This window comes from Leucoraja erinacea, chromosome 13 (genome assembly GCF_028641065.1).
Source record: "Leucoraja erinacea ecotype New England chromosome 13, Leri_hhj_1, whole genome shotgun sequence".
Lineage (NCBI taxonomy): Eukaryota > Metazoa > Chordata > Chondrichthyes > Rajiformes > Rajidae > Leucoraja > Leucoraja erinaceus.
In genome coordinates, this window is record NC_073389.1 from 26,987,317 (window position 1) to 27,013,332 (window position 26,016).

Consider the following 26,016-nt stretch of genomic DNA (forward strand, 5'->3'; position numbering starts at 1 on the left):
ACTAACTAAAAACTGGAAAAAAAAGGAATTAAATGGACGGCTGCTGGTTAGCAGCCGTTCCCCAAGATGGCTCCTCCTCCGAGTTAGGACATTCCCTGCCCTCTGTTGAGTTAGTCGATTTCAGCAGAGAAATTAGGCTGTTGCAGCAAGAGAGGAGAAAGAGTGGAAAGAGTTTTGCATCTTATTCTTGTTCACAATCTACTGAAATCTTCAGACAGTTCAGTAACTCCAATTTTCAAACTCTAAGCTATCAACAACTAGAGAACAGTTCTGACCTACTATCTACCTCATTGGAGGCCCCTGGACTATCTTTTATCATACTTTACCTTGCACTAAACGTTATTCCCATAACCTATATGTCTACACTGTGGACGGCTTGATTGTAATCGTGTTGGGTTTTTTTGCTACTTGATAGAACGCAACATAAAAGAGTCAAGAGTCAAGAGAGTTTTATTGTCATGTGGCCTAGATAGGACAATGACATTCTTGCTTACTGCAGCACAACAAAATATGTAAACATAATACTGAACAGGAAATAAAAGTTCAGTGTGTCTATATACCATAGACCATATATGTATATACACAATAAATAAACAGATAAAGTGCAATAGGCTGTTATTGTTCAGATTTTGTTTGATGGCGAGTTTAATAGCCTGATGGCTGTGGGGAAGAAGCTGTTCCTGAACCTGGATGTTCCAGATTTCAACCTCCTGTACCTTCTTCCAATGGCAACAAAGAGATGAGTGTGTGGCCAGGATTGTGTGGGTCTTTGATGATGTTGGCAGCCTTTTTGATGGTGGGGAGGTCAGAGCCAATGATGGACTGGGCAGTGGTCACAACTTTCTGCAATCTTTTCCGCTCCTGGACGTTCAAGTTACCGAACCAAGCCACGATGCAACCAGTCAGTATGCTCTCTACTGTGCACTGTAGAAGTTTGAGAGAGTCCTCCTTGACATACCGACTCTCTGTAATCTTCTCAGGAAGTAGAGACGCTGATGTGCATTATTTACAATTGCATCAGTGTGCTGGGACCAGGAAAGATCTTCGGAAATATGCATGCCCAAGAATTTGAAGTTCCTGACCCTTTCCACCATCGTCCCGTTGATATAAACGGGATTGTGGGTCCCTATCCTACCCCTTCCAAAGTCCACAATCAGTTCCTTGGTTTTGCTGGTGTTGAGGGCCAGGTTGTTTTGCTGGCACCATTTGGTCAATCGGTCGATCTCACTTCTATACTCTGACTCATCACCATCAGTGATTATTCCCACAACAGTGGTATCGTCAGTGAACTTGATGATGGAGTTCATACTATGTCAGTCTACGCAGTCACGAGTATAGAGTAAGTACAGCAGGGGGCTGAGCACGCAGCCTTGAGGTGCCCCCGTGCTGATTGTTAATGAGGATGACATATTTCCACCAATACGGACAGACTGTGGTCTGTGGATGAGGAACTCGAGGATACAATTGCAGAGGGTTGCGCAGAGACCTAGATCTGAGAGCTTGGTAACCAGCTTGGAGGGGATGATGGTAATAAACACCGAGCTGTAGTCCATGAATAACAGCCTGACATATGAGTTTTTGTTGTCGAAGTGGTCAAGAGTGGAGTGGAGAGCCAGTGAGATCGCATCCACGTTGACCTGTTGTGGCGGTAAGCGAACTGCAGTGGGTCCAGGTGCTTGTTGAGGTAACAGTTGATATGCGCCATGATCAAAAGCTTTTTACACTGTACCTTGGTATACGTGACAATAATAAAGTTAACTAAATTAAAGACAAATCTCAACAGATGCTGGAGAGTATCTCCCAAGGACATTTAAGAGCATTCAGGTCTCGGATTCATACCCATCAACATCCTGGGTTTAACATTTACAAGAATGCTTAAATGAACTAGTCACATAAATACTCTGGTTACAAAGGCAGGTCAGTAGCTGAGTATTCTGCGGGGAATGACTCATCTCTCTAAAACTTTTCTGCTATTTAAAAGGCATATGAGAAGTACGATGGAATACTTGCCTGGATGAGTGCAGCTCCAATGACACTCGAGAAGCTCAACATTATCCAGAGCACATCATACATCACATTTAACATTCCCTCCCTTCATCAGCGTATCACTTACAAAATGCAGTGTGGCAACATGCCAAGGTGTCTTTGATAGTTAGTTCTTCCCAAACATAGGAACTGAAAGAGCAGAGGCAGTTGGCACATCGAAACATCATCACCTCCAAATCACACACTTACCAACTTGGAAATGCAACACCAATCATTCTTCGCTGCTAGATCAAAACGCTGAGCACTGTATCTAACAAGACCAAAGAGGTAACTGCACTTTACGGACTGCTGTGCTTCAAGGTGGCAGCTCATCAAAACCTTCCCAAGGACAATTAAGCTTAAAAACAAAACTGCAAATCTTACTGACACTTGCATTCATTATGCAAATAAAAATAAAAGAAAACAGCGCTATCTGGAGAGGAGTGCTATAGCAAGAGATGAATGTGCACTGTGAGGAAGTCAATTTGTAGCGACACCTGGCGGTGGCCCTGGGTAATCGAACCCTCGGGATTGGCTGGAGAAGCCACATAAGCGTGGGTGTTTATTTTCGCGGGTTTTCTACTGCATTGATTCTTTCTAGCGCCACACGTGTGGAATCAACCGTGTATTTGGCTGTCTCTAGCGATTTGAGTAATTTCGTTGTTTTCGTTTTCAAAATAAAACAATTTTGCTTACTCGCTGCCTTGACTTGCCAAACTGGTGACCCCGACACGTCCAACCAAATATTGGACGTAAAACATGCAAGCCGCCGCCATCCCCGATGCCCAGCAAAATGCCGTCGGCCTCAAGCTGCCCGTGTTCTGGGCCGAGCAACCGCAGGTCTGGTTCGCACACGTCGAAGTACAGTTCCACCTGCGGAACAATGTCGTCGACGACACTAAATATTTCCAAGTCGTCGGGGCTCTCAGTTAGGGGATGGCCTCGCATTTGCTGCCGGTCTTGCAGGACCCACCGGCACTCGCGAAGTACGATGGCCTCAAAGCCCTCCTCCTACGTATATTCGGCAAACACTCGACTCACCAAAAATTGATATTTTTAAGGCAGAGATAGATGGATTCTTGATTAGTACGAGTGTCAGGGATTATGGAGAGAAGGCAGGAGAATGGGGTTGAGGGGGAGAGTTAGATCAGCCATGATTGAATGGTGGAGTCGACTTGATGGGCCAAATGGCCCAATTCTACTCCTATCACTTATGAACATGAAGTTGATGGCTCAAAGAGGAGAAGGTGCATAAAGTGTAGAAACAACTCCATACCTAAAGATTAAATTTAAAAGAGCAGGAAAATAGTGAGATTTTACTAAAGGATCCTGCCTTTTAGTATTGTAAAGGTGTCTAAAAAGATAGCAACCAAATACTCTATTAAAAATTATTCAATTAACCGTGAAATATTTGGATTAAATATGTTGTTTATTTTAATTGCAAACATTTTTCGATCCCTTAAAGTACGGTGGTCATTATTTTAAATTTGTTGATGAAATCATTGTGAATAGGTTAGAGGGCAATAGATAGGTGAAGTGAGTGGACAGAGATTTAGTACATGATGAAGTATAATGTGGGGGGGAGTTGTGAAATTTTGAATTCTGGGGGAAAAATAAAATGTTTCTTTTCTAAATAGTGAGAGATTGCAGAGTTGCAAGACGTACAAGGTTCTGGATGTCTGAGTGCATGATTCACAAAATAACCTAGCTATTTTGCAGGTATGGTCATGTGTCGAGTTGGCAGCTTCTTTCACCGAGGGGTTTCCTCTGGTGCTCCAGTTTCCTCTTACATACCTCCGGACATTCAGGCGGATTTACAGAAAATTAGTGGGATTGATCTGTCAGCTGGCACAGACTCAGTGGGCCAAATGGATTCTTCCCATTTCACTCAAACATTATGAATACAAAGCTCCTTGAAATTCTTTGACCTGTCTCCCAATGCCAAGCCCACTGGAAATGAAAAAGGATCGAGTGCATATCTTATGTTTACAAAATAAAAGTAAATAGAATCCATGCATCATATGAAATCCTGCTTCAGCCAAAAAGTGATATGATCCAGTCAAATAGGACCATCTGCCATAGTGGTCAAGCCATAACAAAAAATCCTTAGTTATATGGCCACAAATTCATTGCCAGACAGCTGTGGAGGCCTAGACATTAAAGCGAAGATTGATAGGTTCTTGATTAGTCAGGCCGTCGAAGGTTATGGGGAGAAGGCAGGAGAATGGGGTTGAGGGGGAAAGATAGATCAGCCATGAGTGAATGGCAGTGTAGACTTGATGGGCCGAATAGTCTGAATCTGCTCCTATGTGTTATGGTCAAAATTGCACCGATCACATCAACCTATCAATTTTATCGTTTTCTTTAAAAAAAGTCAACAAAATGCCCTTCTGAATTTTACTTTCTTTCCCGCATCTATTTACTCATCTTACTGCATGATAGGACAATTATCATGAACTCCAAGTTGCTCTTGCACCTTAGTTCCAAGGCAGTTATACGATAGTCTTCCAATATCAAAATAAAACAACAGCCACAAACAGAAAGTTCAACAACCCAATTGAACAAAAACTAATTTAATATTCTTAACAAAGCGAGGCAACTGTGAGATTAAACTAAATGCCAGTCCAGAAATTCATCAGATTGATTGCCGAGTTCACTCTCAGTCTAGCACTGGTAAATATGCAAAGTACGAGGAAGAATTCAGATTTGCACATCCAATTATACCCAAGTCAGTATATCCCACTTACAAGTATAAAGGAAATTATAAGGTTGCCTGGATTTTGTGTGAAAAGATTCTTGCTAGTAACAGGAGTAAACTGTTCAGAGTAACATAGACAATCCACAGATGCTGGCTCACCTATTATTTCCAATATTTTCTATTTTTACTTTGAAGTTTAAAGTAGTGTTAAACATGTCACATGTTTAATCAATAATGTTTTATTATTAATGTTTAATGTTTTATGTGTCATTCCTAAATGTCACTGTATGTCATGTTGTCACTTGCAGGGGGAGCACAAAGGCAAATTCCTTGTATGTGAATACTTGGCCAATAAACTTATTCATTCATTCATATCATGCATATTTTCCATTGAGTAAAGAGGGAACGTTTCAATTTGTTGGCAGCAATTGACAAACAAAAATACAACAAGATTTTTTGTTAAAACTCAAAGTTGTTGAGATTTAAAATACCTGGAAGGAATGGAAAATGATTCAATAATAGTCGCAAGCAAACTATAAACATAACCTGTAAAAAACAAAAGCACTATTCAAAGGGAAATATCAGAGAAGCTGAGTTTTACAATTACATGCTAGAAAAATGTACTTAAATCTGTAAACACCATATTTATAGTTGGAAACCAATGGCAAATAAAGCACAAAATAAATCAATGTGGGCAATGACTCTCTAAAGTCGGCCTGTGCATATGTGCCGACTGACTGCTAAAAGGCTGCTGCTTATACAGTGCAGTTTTTTCATATTAACAAGTATTATTTTTCCAAAATAATGAAACAAAGTAAACAGAGAACAAACAAACCCTACAATAAAACCTCTGTTCACTATTTCCAGACAGAGGCATTTGTTGTTAGATGGGACTATTCTCCATTGCAAGTTCCCACACAACTGCCAGAAAATACCACGTTCATATTTTCCAAACAAAGTACTAACACTAAACAAAAAACATGATAATCCCCTGGTGTTGCACATCAAAGTGAAGCAGGATCCACCTGAAGGACAGGTTGATCCTTCATTACCATAGCATGTGCTGTGTTCTATGAGCCACTGAGGCCATTGCAATCCAAGGAAGCTAGCGGGTATAGCTTTAGGTTGAAAGGACAAAATTTAAAGGAAATGTGCGGGGCAAGTTATTTTACAAAGATGGTGGTGAGTGCCTGAAACGCAATGCCAGGGATGGGGAGGAGACAGATGCAACAGCAGCATTTAAAAGGCTTTTAGAGAGGCACATGGATATGTAATGGAAGAATATAGATCACGTGCAGACAGAGGAGATTAGTTTAACTTGGCATAATCTTTGGCATGGACATGGAGGACTGAAAGGCATATTGCAGTGCAACAGGCCTTTCAGTCCTCCATGCCCATGCCAAAGACTATGCCAAGTTAAACTAATCTCCTCTGTCTGCACATGATCTATATTCTAAGTTCATGAGTTTATGATCTATATTCCAAGTTCATGAGTCCTCACAGTCACCAAGTTCTTCTGACAAGTTCCTTAATGTGTGTCCATAAATTGTCCATTTCAACAGCTAACCATGAGCAAATATAGTACAGCTGAATCATCCAATATTTAAATACAAGCCTATGTTACTTACAGCAAAACATAAAGTGCTAGAGGAACTCAGCAGTTCAGGCAACACCTGCGAAGGGAATGGACAGACCATGTTTTCGGTCAGGACCCTTTTTCAGACTCCGTTTCAGCACTAGCTAGGCAGCAGGCACTTGGGAAATTGAGCCATTGTTCCTTCCTCTAACTCAAGGGGACAGTGGGTAATTATATATTTTTTTGCCTGATTGAAGGCACTTTAAATTTATGTTAGGATTTTGCTTTGATTAAAATTAACAGCATGGAAGCAAGCCAGTCAGCCCACCACAGGGATATGCAGAGAGGAGATTAGTTTAACTTGGTCAATAAACACAAAGTGTCTTGGCTTAGTTGCAATAGTGGCATTTAAGAGGCACATGGATATGCAGGGAATAGAATGATATAGATCACATGCAGGCAGAGGAATCATACAGCGCAAAGACAGGCCCTTCGGCCCAACTCGTCATTCCTGAACAAGTCTCATCTGAAGTTTGGGTAATATCCCTCTAATCTCTCCTATCCATGTAACTGTCTCAGTGCATTTTTTAATATGTTATTATAGTATCTACCTCAACTACCTGCCCTGGATGCTTATTCCATGTATACCCACCAACCTCTGTGTGGAAAAAGTTGCCATTCAAGTTCCTATTAAATCTTTCCTCTCAAACCTATGTCTGTGGTTCTTGATTCCCCTCCCCAGGGTAAAATAATGTGCATTCACCAATCCAAGCCCATCATGATTCTATACATCTTTATAGGTTCACCACACATCCTCATGCACTACAAGGAATAAAGTCCTATCATGATAGATAAACTAGCATCTGTAGTCTTTGTAAACCAGCATCTTTAGGTTCTACTCTCTAGTTTAGTTTAGAGATACAGCACGGAAGCAGGCCCTTCGGCCCACCGTGTCTGCATCGACCCATCACACATTAACACTATCCTACACACTCTAGGGACAATTTACACTTGTACCAAGCCAATTTTCCTACAAACCTGTACGTCTTTGGAGTGTGGGAGGAAACCGAAGATCTCAGAAAAAACCCACGTGGTCACAGGGAGAACGTACAAACTCTGTACAGACAGCATCCATAGTTGGGATAGAACCCAGATCTCTGGCACTGCAAGCGTTGTAACGCTCTACCACTGTGTCACAGTGCCACCCTTTATTTTTGGTTCTTGATTCACCTACCCAGGGTAAAAGACTCACCCTATCTATTCTCCTCATGATCTTATGATTCCCTCCTCAATCCTTCCTCCTCCCCCTCCCTCCACCACCCCTCCCCCACCTCCTTCCTCCCCTCCCTTCTCATTCCTCCCCCTCTCCCCCTCCGCCCTCTTTGTTCCCTCCTTCCTACTCCCTCCTCCTTCCTTCCTCTGCCCTCTCCTTCCTTCCTCCGCCCTCTCTCCGCCCTTCCTCTGCCACCTCTTCCTTCCTCCCCTCTCCTTCCTTCCCCCTCACTCCTTCCTCCCTCCCCTCACGCCTTCTTACACTTTCTTCTCTCTCTCCTTCCTCCCCTCTTCACTTCATTCTCTCCCCTTCCTCCCTCTTCTCCTCCTACCCTTCCTTCCTCACTCTCTATTCTTACCCCCTCCTTCCTGCTCCTCTTTCCCCTCTGCCTCCCTCCCTCCATCCACCCCTCGCTCCCTCCTCCTCCTACGCTTCAAGTAGTGAAGTCCCTGCCTGCCCAACCTCTCCCTGCAGCTGAGGCCCTCGATTCCTGGCAACATCCTGCACTCTCTCCAGCTTCAAGAGCCGGGTTGAAGGGGATTATTTCGACTACGACCACGACTACACGGACAGTGTGGGCCGAAGGGCCTGTTGCTGTCCCTGCACTGCCCAGAGAAACATTCATTCCCCTGTCCCGGGCCCGGGCCCGCTCCGGGTTCATCCTTACCATGGTCCCCGCGCGTCCCCTCTCCTCCCATGGCAACGGCGCGCACGCGCACTTCGACCGCCCCGCCTCCACACCCCAGACTGTTTTCTCCAAACGGAAGACAAAGCATTAATTTCACTCAGTTTGGCCATTTTGTCAAAAGGTGATGATATTTAAAAAATATAAAGAGGTGTTTTGGCGAGGGAGGAGGTGGCCAGGTCAGAGGTCAGAGGTCGGGGTGACACGGCACCGGAAGTGCTCCCCGTCGGCGGCGGGTCCACGCAGGCGGGAGCTGTCACTGAGGTGAGTGCGGGCCGGCCGGCGACATCAACCTAGAGATCTTCTACATAACAATAGATATTAGATCCCTGATAATATGTAAAGTAAGTGTTTCTGTCGACTTTTTAATATTGTAAATTCGACCGGAATTATAAAAGTCACACGGCACAATATCAGGCCCTTCCGCCCATCTTGTCCATGGCATCGAATCCCATTTGCCTGCCTTTTTTGGCCCATATCCCTCTAAACCTTTCCCATTCATATACGTGTCCATATGGTTTAGTTTAGCTTATTATTGCCACGTGTACCGAGGTGCTGTACTGTTTGTTGCGTGCTATCCAGTCAGACAAAAAATAACTATTCGTAAAAAACTAATATATATATGTAGTATAAAGACTAAACGTGATTACAATCAAGCTGCACAATCAAAATGTACGGATACAGGGTAAAGGGAATAACGTTCAGTGCAAGATAAATACCTCCTTTGGCAAGATACAAAGTGCTGGAGTAGCTCAACGGGTCAGGCAGGTCTGGAGGACATGGACAGGTGAAGGATTGGGATCCTTCTTCAGACTGGGTCACGGCCTGACAGGTCACCTATCCAGTTTCTCCAGAGATACTGCCTGGCCCAATGAGTTACTCCAGCCTATGTATCCTTCCTAAGCCACCATATGCAGATCCTTGTTTTTCTCTGCTCTGGCAGCTCATTCCATATACCTACAAACCTCTGTGAGAAAAAACTTGCCCTTCAGGTTCTTATTAAATCTTGCCACTCTCACCTTAAACTAATATCCTCTTGATTCCCCTACCCTTGGTAAAAAATTTAATGACAGCCCACCAATATCGTGAACGCAATAGTCCAAGTGTCCATCATGAAAAATAACCCCAGACCTATGCAAGTCAGTCTACATCAAGAATGACGTGTAAGAATCGGGCTAGTCATTTCTTTAGATATACAGAGCTTTTTCTACTCTGTTGTATAATGCATATGCATTATGTTACAACCTGCCTATGTGTTGTGTAGCCATAGCATCATTGTCCCTTCTTTGTATTGCATCCTTCCTGTTGGGAAAGGCCAGAAGTTCACTGCTTTTCTTGATTCACTTCTGTAATTTGCCTACGACATTTATCAATCAACCTTGATGGGTCTTCAAGTGCCTTTGAGCCTACACTTCCAGTTTCTCAATACTTAGGACTATCCTTTGCAGGAGAACTATATTCTGCATTCTGTATCTTTCCCTTTGTTCTATCTTTTGTACGGGTTTGGCATAATTCTATACATATATAATATTACCTAATCTGATTGGATAGCATGCAAAAAAAAGGTACCAAATGTATCATTGAAACTCGCAACACATGGCAATAATAAACCTAAACCTAAACCTAGGACAACTTTGCATTTGCCCTTTTACTTAATCTATTAATATCTCCTTTGACTCTAATATTTCTATCTGCATTCAACAACTAACGTACATTCAAAGGATTGATACACATATCTGAAGTGGAGGTAAATTTCCCTCCATCCTAAGAAACTTCCTTGGAGCACTGCATACCCTTCTGTTCTCAAAGAATGTGGAAGATATAAGGCACTGAAGAAAGTGCAGAATTGTCAGGCCATGCAGTTAAGAAAGGAGAAGCAGACTAGGTCTCCTTTCTCCTGAGAAAAGAAGACTGTGGAACGATTTAATAGAAGTCTAAAATAATGAAGGGTGTTAACAAAGTGGATGTAGAGAGAACTTATTCACTTGTGGGGAAGAACATAATTTGTAGTCTACATTTTAAAGACAGTCACAAATAATGAATTCATAACAAATCTTTTCCCCTGAAGAGTTGCAAGACTATGGACGCATTGCAAGATTTGGCTGAAAAATATTATCATTTTGTAGAAATGTATACAAAATAAGAGCATTATGCTAAATATAAAGGACTGGAGGAACTGAACGGGTCAGGCAGCATCAGGGAATAGACTGATGACCTTTTGGATCAGAACGCCTCTTCATTCCATTCCCCCCGCAGATGCTGTCCCCCAGCACTTTGTATTTTGCTCAAGATTCCAGCATCTGCTCTTGTGTCTCTAGAGGATTATGTCTCCATGATTAGATGCCTTGCTAAAACTATACCTCGAGGGTGTGTTGAAGAAAATGGTATTACCACATTTACTAGAAAAACATACAAGAAAGACAGGAATAGAGGGTTACGCTGATACATTTAGCCTGAGCTTTCTATCAAATCCGATGCTTAGGAATATTGTGAATGTTGTGCACTACTGTCAGTGATTAGTCAGTGAATTGCTATCAATATCACTAATTTCACAGTGGAGTATGGCAGATATGGGGGGAGATGGGAAGATGTGGCGATGAAGAAGGGTTTCGGCCCGAAACGTTGCCTATTTCCTTCGCTCCATAGATGCTGCTGCACCCGCTGAGTTTCTCCAGCTTTTTTGTGTACCTTCACTAATTTCACACTAGTTTGATGCTTCCTGATTGTTGAATAAGTGAACATTTAAGGAGATGACTGGGATTTCTTTTGTTTTTCTTTTGTCTTTTCCATCGAGCATTTGGTTCCGTTTATTATTTGCTAAATAGCTGCAGTAGATTTGGATTATTTACAATAATTTAGTTTGTACTGATCTTTCAGTAACTGACAATTACTTCTCATTTTTCCCCAGATGAAAATCTATAACAGTACTCCAAAATCCAGCACAATTTTGTGAATATGACAACAGACATCAAAATGGAGACTAAAGGTATTTCAATAGTTGCAAGATTTCGCAATTGTTTCCAAACAGTTTTGTTTATTTACTTGTATCAAAGGTTGTAGCAATAAACTAGGCTTATAAATGTATCGATATAAGTGTATCTTTGGTCCATGATGTCTATATTTGCCACTCATTTTCTGATCATTTTGTATAAGAGACACAATTTATATTTTGACCTTGTTGACATTGTAACATGACGTGTAAACTTCTGGAACAGTGCTTCTTTAAATGTGGCCACAAATTCAGACAGAACTATTTCGTTCAAGATTAGTTAGGAATATTCAGAAAGCCGATACTTCTCTTCCTGACAATCCTTTGCATCCATCATCTTTGGTTCATTGCTGGTAGTATTGGCTTTTGAGTCAGAAGGTTATGGAGTGGATTTATGTCAGACTATGTGTAAAGTTCAACCAAAGTTACGTAAACAAATCATCTTGGTTACAGGATTTGTTGCCTGAGCTGATACTTTAGAACTATTTTTACTTTACTTTTGATTCTAATATTAAAAACAATCTCAAAAAAACATATTTCTACTGCTTCAGGACTGCAAAAGGTCATAAAATGTTTACATTTAGCATCTCTCTCTGCCTCTTTCCTGGCCCCTCTCTCTCTCTCTCTCTCTCTTTCTCAGTGGGTGGGTGGATGGATTGATTGATTCCCCTGAAGATGTGTGGGATGGAGGCCATCTGTTTATTGTGTAGTTAAATTTATCAAAATGTACAGTCTGGATATCAGACAATTTGTACGAATCGGCTCATTTAACAAAGTTCATAATAACACAGGAAAGGAGCAAAAATATTGATGTAACCATGAGCTTTGTAAATTTAACTTTGTACCAGACAAAGATGTTAGAGAGTCAGCAGTTTTAAAACAGAAGTTCCGACCTGATGCATGTAATTTGGTTCTTGGGTTAAATGTTACGACAGTCCACTGATGATTAACGTTGGTTAAGGTATATGCGACATTTTGTTATTACAGTTTAACTTACCAAGCATTGTATTCAACCAGATTCACGTTTTGAGTAAAAAATCAAAGTGCTTGAGGAGTTGAGCAGGTCAGACAGTATCTATGGAGGGAAATGGACAGATTACTTTTTAGGTTGGGACCCTTCTTCAATCCCTACACTGCACTGAAGAATTTCTACTCTCTCTGATGGATTCTGTGAGATCCTCTCACAATCTTCCTCTCTGATTCCTGCTGCTCTCCTGCTATTCCACCATGTTCTGACCCAGACTCACGGCTACAACCATATGTCTTTCCTCAGCACTTGCCTCTGAAGAGTTCCCACCAGAAATGTCATGTATCCAATCCCTCCATAGATGCTGCTTGACTCGCTGAATTTTGCTCAAAATTCAGACCTTTGGAAATTTGCTCAAAATTCAAGCATCTGCAGAGCCTTGCATCCACGTATAAAGTTTCATTTTTTAATATTTTAGTTCCAATAGTACGATTCATCCGAGGACCTGGAGATGGAATGGAAACTGAAGTGCCAGCCAAACCAATGGAAAATACATCAGGAAAAAATAAAAAAGGTCATCATGCTGCACGAACTAATGTAACATCCAGTTCTTCTCACGTTATCACGAAGCCTGGCATTCTTCAACTTGGAAAAATTCAGCCAAACCAAGCAATTGAAGTAGAAGCCATGAGGATTTTGGTTCCCAAAGCTGCTGTGATTCATGAGCTTCCTGCAAAGAGTATAATGCTAACTGATCCTGCATATTCCAATAAAGGTGAATTGTCAAATCAGTTAGAAAATACAATTGAACTCAAGAGAGAGTTGACCGAACTTAAAGCTGCCTTTGAAAAATCTCAGTGTTCAGAAAGAAAACTCATTCAGGATAAAGGAGGGCTTGCCAATCAAATCCGGGTACAAACGGAGGTGAGATGACATTTTAGCTTGTGTCCTGGTCCTAGATTTGCACAAATCTGTTAGCGCTCAAACCTGTTTACCTCCCGTTACCAATTAAAAATTGCTAGAACTGTACAGAAGGTTCTATTGTAATTATGGAAATGGGGTTTGGAGGGAGGATAAAGACAAGGTTCTAGTGGGCCATCCATGGTGCATCTCTAAACGAAACTATCCTTAACTAAATAATCACAGGACTATGTTCTTAACTAGTGTGGTCGGGCTTTAACAATTGGCGTGGATTCGGTGGGCTATCGGGCATGTTTCCATGCTCTACCTCCAAACTAAACTAAAACAAGGATGGTGCCAGGGCTTGAGGGTCTGAGCTACAGGGAGAGATTGGACAGGCTGTGACTTTATTCCTCGGAGCAGGGAATGAAGGGTGACCTCTATGTGTATAAAATGATGAGGGGAATAGATAGGTAGATGCAGTCTTTTATCCAGAGCAAGGGAATCAAGAATCCGAGGGCACAGGTTTAAGGTGAGTGGGAAAGTTTTCATAGGAACCTGAGGAGCAACTTTTTCACTGGGTGTATGGAATGAGGTGTCGGAGGTGGTAGTTGAAGCAAGTACTATAACATAATTTAAAAGATATTTGGACAGGTACATGGATAGGAAAGGTTTAGGGATATGGAACAAATGCAGGCAGATGGGACAAGTGTAGGGGGAGATCTCTGCCAGCATGGGCAAGTTGGGCCGAAGGGCCTGTTTCTATGGTGCCTGACTATGATTCTATAAAACTGAATTTCGGTTAGAAAATAAGAAGAAACAAATAGATTGGTTGGAAACCATGAAATTGCAGGGTGAACAGTATACGGGTGCATAAAGATAATAGGACAGTTGCAAGCATTTTAGTTTTTGTCTTCCAGGTGAATCGCGAATTGAAGAAGTTGCTTGTGGCATCTGTTGGTGATGATCTTCAGTATCACTTTGAGCGCATGGCTCGAGAAAAGAATCACCTAATCCTAGAAAATGAGACTTTGAGTCAAAACCTGTCTCAACTTTCCGAGCAGCTGGAGAGGATGACCATACAATGTGATGTGTGGCGCAGCAAATTCCTCGCAAGCAGGTTTGTAACCTACGGCATTGACTTTTCAAAAATGGTCTAAAACGGACAATTACTTTTGCTCCCACACTTTCCAATTCCTCGTTTAACTTCCATTTCTATGCCTCGAAATTCATCCCTGATTAGTGGCATTGAAAATACTCCATTCAATAACCGCTCGTTTTAATACACCTCTTTATAATGGACTTCGGTTATAGTAGACGGACCTATTAACTGCTGCCCACGCCACCTCCTGCTGCTTCCAGGCTAGACCGCCTGGTGCCAAAGCCAGCCCACATAGCTTCCTCGGCCGCTGCCAGGCCTCGCCTGTCACTGCCGACCCTCACCTGCACTCCGGCCACCATCGAGCCGCGACTATTAACTCCGCCAATCCTTGCCTCTCCCCTGGTCACCAACAGGCCGGGGCTGTCAATTCACTTGGATTCCAGGCCCAGTTCCGGACCCAGAGTTTGAAGAAGGGTCTTGGCCCGAAACGTTACCTATCCATGTTCTGCACAGATGAAGCCTGACCTGCTGAGTTACTCCAGCACTTGTGTCCTTTAGTGTATTAGCCAGCAACTGCAGTTGCTTGTTGCCACTACCTATACAATCTTAATACCTTACTCAATTATAGCAGACTATCAGTAATATTGGACAACATGGTCCTTTATAATGAGAAGCTAGACACAAAATGCTGGAGTAACTCAGCAGGACAGGCAGCATCTCTGGAGAGAAGGAATAGGTGACGTTTTGGGTCAAGACCCTTCTTCAGACAGGCAGCATCTCTTCTCTCTAGAGATGCTGCCTGTCCCGCTAAGTTACTCCAGCATTTTGTGGCTACCTTTGATTTAAACCAGCTGTTCTTTCCTACCTATCCATTACAATGACAGTTTACTGCAGTTCTAACTGCACCATCTGCTTCCAAAATTTGGTTATTGTGGGTGAGAATTGCTCAACTTGAGAAGTTGTTATTCAATTAAAATTCTCACTTTCAAATCTGTTAGATGTTTGTTGAACCACGTTTTCATTATCTAAATTTATATTGTGTGTTGGAATGGACCAACATGTTTTGGGTCGGGAAGGAAGAGGAGCGTAATATGTAGCTGGAAGAAGGGATATGGGTGGAACGGGACAGCAGGGAGGTTAAAGAGCAATGATGAGGGGAATGTAGGGCTCGGGGATGGGAGATGGGCATACGGAAGAGAGGAATGGAGCCAGGCTTTGTCCCACTCCCTCCTCTCTTTTCCGGCTTTCTCCCCTAGTCCATCTGTCTGAAGAACAGTCCCAACAGGATCTGTTCCTGTGGATTGGAGGGTGGCTAATGTTATCCCACTTTTTAAGAAAGGCGGGAGAGAGAAAACAGGGAATTCTAGACCAGTTAGCCTGACATCGGTGGTGGGGAAGATGCTGGAGTCAATCATGAAAGATGACATAGCACATTTGGATAGCAGTACAGGATCGGTCCAAGTCAGCATGGATTTACGAAGAGGAAATCATGCTTGACTAATCTTCTGGAATTTTTTGAGGTTGTAACTAGGAAAATGGACAAGGGAGAGCCAGTGGATGTAGTGTACCTGCACTTTCAGAAAGCATTTGATAAGGCCCCACATAGGTGATTAGTGGGCAAAATGGTATTGGGGGTAGGGTGCTGACATGGATAGAAAATTGGTTGACAGACAGGAAACAAAGAGTAGGGATTAATGGGTTCCTTTCAGAATGGCAGGCAGTGAACCAGGGGCCACAGTTTAAGAATAAGGGGTAGGCCATTTAGAACGGAGATACGAAAACACTTTTCCACACAGAGAGTTGTGAGTCTGTGGAATTCTCTGCCTCAGCGGGCGGTGGAGGCCGGTTCTCTGGAAACTTTCAAGAGAGAGCTAGATAGGGCTCTTGAAGATAGCAGAGTCAGCGGATATGGGGAGAAGGTGGGAACGGGGTACTGATTGTGGATGATCAGCCATGATCACATTGAATGGCGGTGCTGGCTTGAAGGGCTGTATGGCCTACTCCTGCACCTATTGTCTATTGTCTAACCCAAAACGTCGTCTATCTATTCCCTCCACAGATGCCGCCTGTCCCACTGAGTTCCCCTAGCAGTTTGTGTTTTGCTCAATATTCCAGCTTCTGCTGTTCCTTGTGTCTCCACAACAAATATCTGCTTGTCTTCAAGTAAATAATTCCCAATAATTTGAAGGACTCTTCCAGAATGGCAGAGCTGGGTTCCAGAAGGTGGGAAATACACCTTCATAAAACTAATTGCTATGACTCTGTTCACAATTTATATTAACAATTTTCCCACGAATCATAATTATTTTTTTAGCATTTTGTAGTCAGTACATAATTAGGTAGGATAGAAAGCACTGAAGTGTTCTGTGAATACAAGTGGACATGAATAAACCTGCAGATAAACTGGCTTAAAAAAGAAAAATTAAATTTAAACTTAGATATTAGTGAGAAAAATAAGGAGGTCACATATTTAAAAAAACACACAAAATGTTTGAGCAACTCAGTGGGTCAGGCAGCATCTCTGGAGAACATAGGTGACGTTTCAGTTCGGGACCCTTCTTCAGTTTTATTGTAAACCAGCATCTGCAGTTTCTTGTTTTTACAAGCCACGTTACTTGGAAATGAAAAACTAACCGATAGAGGAGCAAATGGATCTCAGAGTTTAAATAAATGTTTAGAAATATAATGTGGAAACAGGCCCTTCGCCCCATTGAGTTCACACCAATCATCGATCACCCTTTCACACTAATTCTATATTATCCAACTTTCTCATCCACTCCTGATACACTCGGGACAATTTACAAAGGGCAATTTAAGCTACAAACCCTCATCTTTAGGATGTGGGAGGAAACTGGAGCACCCTGTGGAAAACCATGGGGTCACAGGGAGAACATGCAAACTTCACACAGACAGCACCTAAGATCGAAACTGGTGCTGGGAGACAGCATCTCTACCAGCTGTGCCGCTGGTAGACAAATGTGTTATGCGATTAATATATATATATATATATTGGGCCAAAGCAAAGACAAATCTAATACTGCAGTTTATTTCTTGAAGAATGAAATTGAAAAAAAATGTTTTTCTAAACTATTATTAGACCATAATTGGAACACCATCTACAGTTCTGGTTACCACTTTATAAGTCATGATATAAAATTATTAGAAAGGCTGCAAATAAATAATTAAAATTTGACATCAGGACGGTGGTATCATACTTGTACGATCAAACAGGCCAGGAATGTTTCTTGTATGCCAGGAATTTGTTTATATTTCTTGGAATTCTAAGGGTTGAAAAGGTTGAAGCCTGATTTCTCTTAAACAAAGACGGCTGAGAGGTTTCATAATAGAACAGATGCAGAGAATGTATTTTCACAGTTAGGGAAGAGCCAAAGTAAAACCATTATCATTAACACAGATATCCAAAAATGAAATTGGAATTCAGAAGAAATTTCCTTCTTCACTGAGAGCTCATGAAATATTGGGGTAAATACAGCAGATGCATTTCAGTGGAAGTAATGGAGGGTGTAAGTTGGAGCAAATGGCATATATCTGTACAGTATATTCTGTATATTAGAGCATTGTGATAATTTAACTGAATGTGCCAAAAACATGATGGCGCGGTGACGCAGCTATTAGAGCCACTGCCTCGCAGCGCCAGAGACCCAGGTTCGATCCTGACCACGGCTGCTGTCTACGAGAGTTTGCTCGTTCTCCCTGTGACCGCATGAGTTTCCTCCGGATGCTCTGCTTTCCTCCCACATCCCAAAGACATGCGGGTTTGTAGGTTAATTGGGCCTCGATAAATTGCCCCGACTGTGAAGGAGTGGATGAGAAAGTGGGATCATAGAACTAGTGCGAAAAGGTGATCGATGGTCAGCGTGGATTAAATCGGCAAAAACGGCCTGTTTCCATGCTTATCTCTAAAACTAAAGCCTGGCATTCTCTAATGGTCAAAATAATTATTGCACAGTAATAAACTTGAAGTAAATTCATAAAAGATTTTTTTTTGTTGTTGTAATGCTGCTTGAAGTGTATATCTTTTTAACATCTCTGCTAATAGTTTTCAAGAAATGGCATTCATTTTTATTGTTGAACACTACTGAAGCATCAGAATTTACTTATAGCACGGGCTCTATTGATCTACAGTGTATCCCTTGGTTCTTGTTTCTTAAATACCTTTTAACTAAAAAAAAACTAATATGCTGTAATTTTCTGAATTAAGTGTTATTTTGATCGTGAAATGTTATTTTGACTCACCAGAGTAATGGCCGATGAGTTGTCCCATTCCAGGATGTCATTGCAGCGTAACGTCAGAGAAACCCAAAGTGCCATTCAGGACCTTCTCAACGAGCGTGAGCAATTTCGTCAGGATATGGTTGACTCCCACAGGTATACTTTTATTCTGGAGTGTCTATCACGCGTTGTCAATTAAACTGGATGCATCACAGCTTGGTTTGGCATCAGCTCTGCTCAAGATTACAAGAAATTGCAGGGAGTTGTGTGTGTAGCTCAGTCTGCCACACAGACCAGAGAACCCCCCCTCCCCCCCATTGACAATTTTTGCTTAACACTACCTCTTTTTTCATTCAAGGTACACATGACGATAATAAATCGAAACCAATTGAATAAACTCTGAACTTTTAAATTACCAGCAGTTACAAAGAAATTGCAATGCTCATTGGGAACCAATTAGCTTAAATCAAGCAAATTATCATTGAGTGGTACCCTATTATTGATTGGTATATAAATCTCAGAAATACCTCTATTATAGTAGCTGGTGAACATTTATTTAGATTATATTAATTCACTACCCATAAAAGTCCACTGACAGCTTACGGAGAAAAAAATCTGTGCATGCGCGGTTTAAGATTTTTAAAAAGTCGACTGACTGCCTGCACGCTGCTCTCTCTCCGCACGCTGCTCACACCGCACTCGCTCAACACACTCTGCTCACTCCGCTCCTTCAGCTTTATTCTCCTGCCGCCAGTGATTGACAGCGGGTGCCGGAAGGGGTGGTTTTTACGATTTTTAAACCATAACATTTGTACTGTTCCACTGATCAGAACAAAACTTGTTGCACTTGCAGCACAGGAGAATGACCAATAAGGTTGCGAAAAATCGTAGCGCTATCGGATACGGTTTATGCGCAAATGTAAAAACAACGCAAACCGGAAGAGAACAAGATGAGAGTATTATATAGATTATCTGCTCTGATTGGATACCATGCAAAACAAAGCTATTCACTGTATCTACAAGGGCAGCAGCGTTGAAAAGGAGGGGGTCGGGGATCATGCCAGTAACTCACTCACCGCTGCCGCGGCGCTCCGGGCGCGGAGCCACCACATTGTGGCCGGGGAGGGAAGCAGCTCGGGTGGCTGCGAGCGGCCTCGGGACCGGACAGCGGAACTGGACGCCACCTCAGCGCCTTCTGCCGGCCCGCTCACCTCTGGCAGTGCTCTCCGTCTGAACATCTTTCACCTGCCGCTCGCCGGCCTCGCTCTTGTCAACCGCTTCCCGCAAATCCTTAAATTCAGACAGCCGAGTAACCTCAATTGGTCCCTTGATCGTGCTGTCGGAATTTAAGGATTTAAGCGGCTGACATGAGTGAGGCTGGCGAGCGGCAGGAGAGAGGTTTTCAGACGGAGAGCACTGCCAGAGGTGAGCGGGTGCCAGCTGAAGGGCTGAGGTGGCGGCCAGTTCCGCTGTCCGCTCGCAGCCACCCGAGCTACTTCTCCCCCAGGCCACAATGCGGTGGCTCCGCGCCCGGAGCGTCACAGCAAGTGGGTTGCTGGCATGATCCCCGACCCCTCCTTCTCAACACTCCTGCCCTCCCCACAAATTTACCCCGGGCCAGATTCCCCACATGCTGTGAAAGGAACTCTTTCCTCCTCAGCGGCGCTGTCCTTTTATAGCCGCTTCCCATTATCTGCCAGCAATGAGGGGTAGACTTGGCTATCCCTCAGTACAACAACATCGTTCTTAATGTTGCTGTACTGAGGGACAGCCAAGTCTATCTTTCTTGGCTAACAACCTTCCAACTTCGGCTTCCAAGACACATGTACATTTTCGTGCCTTATTTTTGGGTAAAAAATAGCGTCTTCATTGCCAGGAAATTCGGTATTTAAAAACATATAGCACCAAGAAATTTATTTACCACATCATTTGTACACGAACTCCATCCTTCTCTCTTTGTTTCTTAAGATAATGGCAATCCATGTTTGAAATGCACAGTACTGCAAAGACAGAATTTCAGCTGCCTTCAGTACCCTGGAAATTGATGGCTTGAAGCAGCATCGACGGCAAATCAGCTGCACAGACCTTCGTGTGTTACATGTACTGCGGATGAAAGGCACGGAGAATTATGCTAACTAAGAGATCGATCTCTTAGGTAGGCATTATTCTCCCATGCCTTTACTATTTATATTTAATAATTACCATTTTATTATTTTAGTCAAGGTAGGCAGTGCCTACCTTGCCTACCCTGATAGTACGTGTCTGTCCAGTTTCCTCCCACACTCCATAGACGTACAGGTTTATAGGTTAATTGGCTTTGGTTAAATTGTAAAATTGTCCCTAGTGTGTAGGATAGTGTTAGTGTATGGGGATAGCTGGTTGGCGCGGACTCGGTGAGCCAAAGGGCCTGTTCAAGCGCTGTATCTATAGTTTAAATTGTGATACTATAAGTATAGATCACTTAGATAAACATTGCAGCTACCTGCAGTAAAGTGTTCAAATTGTCTAGGTTAGTTCTGCATAAAATAAGCTATCAAGTAATTCATTGTTTTATATTTCACAGATTCCTGGAGGAGCTCTTGGTATCACTGCAGTGGGGCCGGCAACAAACCTACTACCCTAGTGCTCAACCATTCACCACGGCAGAGCTAGCATCCGCCAATCATAAATTAGCCGAGGCTGTAAACTGTCACCTTCTAGGAAAACTAAGTATAAGTAATGCACAAAAGACAAACCAACAGATTGAATTCTGCAACACACCTGCGGAAAAAATGGCTGAAAAGGTATATGATTTTGCAAGGTTCAATGATTCAATTATACTTTATTGTCACATGTATCTAGGTACAGTGACGTTCTTTGTTTTTTCCCTGCATTCCGGTAAAATTATGCAGCAGACATCACCTACGCAGTACACAAAGAATCCCCACGTTTCTGCCGCCGATCAAGTTTCAAAACCTCTTAGTACAGTGTTATCTTCTTCCAACAGCGAACTAAGCTTGCCGCTGCATATGGCTGCAGGCGGCCCACCGGGTACCTCTTTGTTCTCGTCAGAGATTATATTGCATGGGACTGATGAAGGGTCTTGACGCGAAACGTCACCTATTCCTTCGCTCCATAGGTGCTGCATCACCCGCTGAGTTTCTCCAGCATTTTTGTCTATCTTCGATTTTTCCAGCATCTACAGTTCTTTTTTAAACAATTCTTCAACATTTAACGGAAACATCTCCCGAATCCTGTGCTAATACATCATTAGCAGCTCCTTTTTAAAGTACTGTGAATAACTGAAACTCCGTCCAGTCCCAGTCCCAAACACCAACAAAAATCAAACCTTTTTTACTCGAGATTCCAGTATCTACAGTTTCCTATCCCCAAAACACCACCAACTTTTAAATCCATCATTAACATCTTCATTAAAAAAGGGCCATCCCATGCGTCCTTGCAGGCTCAGCCCAACTCCATTCTTCCTTAATCTTTCTCACATCTCTATTGCCTCAAATATTCCTATCTTGTTTAGTTTATACAGCTGGAAACAGGCCCTTCAGCTCACTGAGCCCACGCCAACCAGCGATCACCCTGTACTCTAGCTCTATCCTACACACTAAGGAAATTTACAGAAGCTAATTACCACACAAACCTGCATGTCTTTGGAATGTGGGAGGAAACTGGAGCGCCCAGAGGAAACCCATGAGTCACAGGGAGAATGTATAATCTCCACACATACAGCATCCAAGATCAGGATCGAACCCGGGTCTCAGTAAGGTCACAGCTCTACCTCTGTGTCACAGTGCTGGCCATTTAACAAAACCCATCCCATTCATCCTTGCAGGCTCATCCCAACCCCAATCATTCTCACATCTCATTCGCCTCAAAAATTCTTGTTTATTTTAGAATACTTCAGTTTTCTATTTAGGTTTTTGTCCATGACCTTGAAATAGTTAGTTATTAATTGATTGTTGTCATATTTAAGCTTTCCTGTTGTAAAAGGCCAATTGTAATGCATGATGGGATATGGACAACTCCCATCATGCCAAGGGTTTTTTTAACTTAAGGTGAATAGTTCTTATGTAAGGTGAAAAGTTCGCAGCTCTCTTGTAAGGTTTTTTATGTAAGTTGAAGAGGTTAATCAGATAAGAAGGGGCCCAGAGGATGCCATTTGGGATGACTGGCTTTTGGCAAAGAGTGAAAAACAACTCCATATTTGGAGGTGGCTGGTGTTTTTTGTACATTACATCATGCAATTGGTTTTATTTCTGTACGTATATAAACTCGCGTTTTCTGGTATTTCTGTGTGTGTGCTGCTGGAGATTCAGACGTGAAACTGTTGCCTCTAGGTCCACACCCGTCAGACGTTAAATTAAAGCTTTGTATGGTCTTAAGAATTTGTACTTTGTCTATCTTTTTAAGTGAACTTTTTCGTCCTGTTGAAAGGACTGTGAAGGAAGCCATAGAGGTCATAACAATTATGTGTTTCTTGTGGTGCATAAATTCTTCCTTATTGCAGTCTATAACATTGACAATCACACCATGCTTATTGATTTTGCCCATAATTAGACTTCCTTCATTTGGTTTCTGTCACCAGCCTTGTCTCTAGCTCACCAAAAAGTAAGGAAAATCCAATTTCTGGGCTTGCTTGTTCATCGTGCAGTTCTGAATGAGATGTAGTTTGATAGTCATACATTCATGGAGCTATAAGCATGGAAACAGGCCCTTTGGCCCAATTTGTCCATGCCGACCTAGTTGGGCTAGTCCCTTTTGCCTGCATTTCGTCCATATCCGTCTAATCCCTTCCTATCCATGGCATAATTGGATCTGCTTCTACAACTTCCTCTAGTAGCTTGGTCCATTCGGTGAGTGAAAACGTTGCCTCTGAGATCCCTTTTAAGTTTTATTACCCTGAGGAAAATGACTGAACATTCACTTTATCCATGCCTCTCACGATTTTCTATAAAGTCATCACTCAACCTCCCACACTTCAAATTAAAAAAAGTCCCAGCCTATATAACTTCTCCCCAGGTAACATAGTGGTGAATCTTTTCTGCACCCTTTCCAGCTTAATGACGTTTTTTATACAGCTGGGCAACCAGAACTGCACACAGTATTCCAAGTGTGGTCTCATCAATGACTTGTGCAGCTGTATCATTATAGAACGGAACAATATAGGACAGGAACAGGCCCTTTGCCTATCCTAAATAAAATGTCAAGGCTAACTCTTATCTGACTTCACATAATCCATATCCCTCCATTCCATCCTTCATTCCTAAATGACCCAACGTTTGTACTCGGTACACTTCTCAATTCTTGCAAACGTTCCAAACTCCTTCTTCACCTTACTGTCCACCTGACTCGCCATTTCAAGAGAGCTATGCACGTACTCCTAGATCTTTCTGTTCTATAACATCTACAGGGTTGTACCATTAACTGTAAATCCTGCACTGGTTTCACATATCAAAGGGGTAATGTACAGAGGCCAATTAGCCTACAAACCAGCATGTCTTTGGGATGAGGTAGGAAACCGGAGCACGCGGAGGAAACCAATGCGGTCATGGGGAGAACATGCAAACTCTGCACAGACAGCACCTGAAGTCAGGATTGAACATGGGTCTCTGGTGCTGGAAGGCTGCAAATCTACCAGCTGTGTCACGGTATTGCCCTAGTTATCGAAGTTGATGAAAAAGTTTACACAATCCACTAGAAATTTGTAAATAAATCAAACAAATCAATGTATATTTTCCCTCTGTGGCCTCCTTATGGTTAAGGTAAAGTAAAGTTCCTAAGGCCAGGAACGCCTAGAGAGGGCTTCACGGTGGCGATGCGGTAGAGTTGCTGCCTTACAGCGCCAGAAACCCGGGTTCGATCCTGACTACGGGTGCTGTCTGTACAGAGTGTGTACATTCTCCCCCGTGACCACGTGGATTTCCTCAGAGTGCTTTGATTTCTACCCACGCTCCAAAGACATACAGATTTGTACGTTAATTGGCTTTGATAAAATTCTAATTTGTCCCCAGTGTGTAGGATAGTGCTAGTGTACAGGGTGATCGCTGGTCGGTGCAGAGTGTGTGGGCCAAAGAGCCTGTTTCCGCATTGCATCTCAAACTAAACTAAACAATAATGATCGTATATTTAGCAAGCTTATTAATCAACTTTACATTTACAAATGTTCTCATCCCATTTCCATTTGCAGGTTTTAAAGATTTTGGATCTTACGGCATGTAATAAAGGAACAGCTGACCTGCCATTCTGTGATACATCCCCGGCTTCATTTCTCGCCAACAAAAAGAGTATTGGACGATTTCATCCATATACCAGATATGAAAATATTACATTTAATTGTTGCAACCATTGTACGGGAGAATTAACAGTCCTGTGAAGTAGCTTTTTAATGAAGAGAATGGATTTAGGAAACAATGGTCACTATTGTTACATTTTCTTGTTACCTACTTAAGTACTTTGAAGCCATCAAACTTAGTTATTTGTTTAAAAAGAGCTTAATTGCAAGTATTACCTATATTGAAGATGGGTATGTATGGATTCTAAGAAGCACAGAAATATATTCCACCTTATTCTCATTCTTAAATTTTCTGCATTACCTGAACCTTGGACTTCAGGTTCATGGAATTAAAATGTAAAGCTATGTATTTATTTTTGATGTCTATTTTTGTATAGTCAGAAGAACGTGGATACAAGCAGTATTTCTTGGCACAGTTGTCGCAGAGATGATAATGTTCTTAATTCAAACCTAGTAAACTGAGTTCCAACTATGTCAATGCATTTCCTAAGAGGTTCCTTATAAATCAAATGAATCTTTGATTTTGTAGTGAAATATGTGTATGTTTCTGATAAATTCTTGCAAGCTGCTATATTATTTGTGTCCATCGATTTTTAAAATGCAATGTACTATTATAATGTTTGAGTTATTTGACCAACCAAACCCCAATGTCAAATATAAGGGACTATGTTTCATTGATCAACAATCATATAATTATTGTTTGGAATGGTGTTTTTATCAAGATGATTTTGAGAGAAATTCAATTGTCACTATTTTCTTAGCTGGTACAGATCGTGACAGTGTTTCTATTGAATTCTTAAATCAGTTTGGCTCCAAGCAGATTCTAAAAAATCATGTTGATATAATCAGTTTAATTTGCTTTATTTTGCTTAAAGGAAATGATAAGTTGAATATAGATCACTTCTTCTTCTTCTTGCGTATGGCATGCATGGCCTAAAGTTGTAGGACAACTTGTTCTATTTGATCTTATTTGATTGTGCACACTGGGTTGATTGCATTTGTCGAAACAGTGGGAACCACGTGAAGGTTGCAATCTCCCACCCCGAATATAGATCAACATTCACATCTGTAAATGTGAATGGCGATCTATATTTTGAACATCTTAATGTGCTTCATCACTTTATTCAACACAAGGTCAGCAAGGTTTATTGTTATGTGTACCAAGATACAGTGCAAATAATGTTGTATGTTGGGCAGTACCAAGGATAATATAAATAAGAGAATATAGTGTTAAAACTGCAGAGGAAGTGCAGAATAAAAAACGCAATAATCATGACAAGGT

The 26,016-nt window shown here is 42.0% G+C and overlaps 2 protein-coding genes across 4 annotated transcripts in view; one reads left to right on the forward strand and one right to left on the reverse strand.

The window, feature by feature from the left end:
• nme7 (NME/NM23 family member 7) overlaps positions 1–8,289 on the reverse strand; it is a 115,629-nt gene extending 107,340 nt beyond the window's left edge. The window contains exon 1 of one of the 2 annotated variants that reach the window (XM_055644667.1): positions 8,240–8,289. In XM_055644667.1, the coding sequence (XP_055500642.1) occupies positions 8,240–8,242 (3 nt within the window). In that variant the 5' untranslated portion in view covers positions 8,243–8,289. Of the gene's footprint in view, positions 1–2,235; positions 2,374–8,239 lie in introns of those variants that run through there. The other variant, XM_055644666.1, reaches the window with a different exon arrangement.
• Positions 8,290–8,448: 159 nt separating this feature from the next.
• On the forward strand, positions 8,449–25,305 carry blzf1 (basic leucine zipper nuclear factor 1). Of its 2 annotated transcripts, none has more exons than XM_055644668.1 (7): positions 8,449–8,521; positions 11,166–11,243; positions 12,692–13,137; positions 14,034–14,233; positions 18,476–18,604; positions 21,012–21,231; positions 24,630–25,305. In XM_055644668.1, exons 2-7 carry the CDS (start codon positions 11,213–11,215, stop codon positions 24,813–24,815), a joined length of 1,212 nt encoding a protein of 403 aa, XP_055500643.1. In that variant the 5' UTR covers positions 8,449–8,521; positions 11,166–11,212; the 3' UTR covers positions 24,816–25,305. The 2 variants fall into 2 exon arrangements, with proteins under 2 accessions (XP_055500643.1, XP_055500644.1); XM_055644669.1 differs by having other exon boundaries at positions 8,473–8,601.
• Positions 25,306–26,016: the final 711 nt, after the last annotated feature.

What these genes read in the sequence shown, in the direction of transcription:
- blzf1 (XM_055644668.1), top strand. Translation starts at nt 11,213, where the DNA reads ATGACAACAGACATCAAAATGGAGACTAAAG. An exon ending in CATCAAAATGGAGACTAAAG is followed by an intron (nt 11,244 to 12,691) that starts GTATTTCAATAG and finishes TTAATATTTTAG; the next exon opens with TTCCAATAGTACGATTCATC. An exon ending in AAATCCGGGTACAAACGGAG is followed by an intron (nt 13,138 to 14,033) that starts GTGAGATGACAT and finishes TTTGTCTTCCAG; the next exon opens with GTGAATCGCGAATTGAAGAA.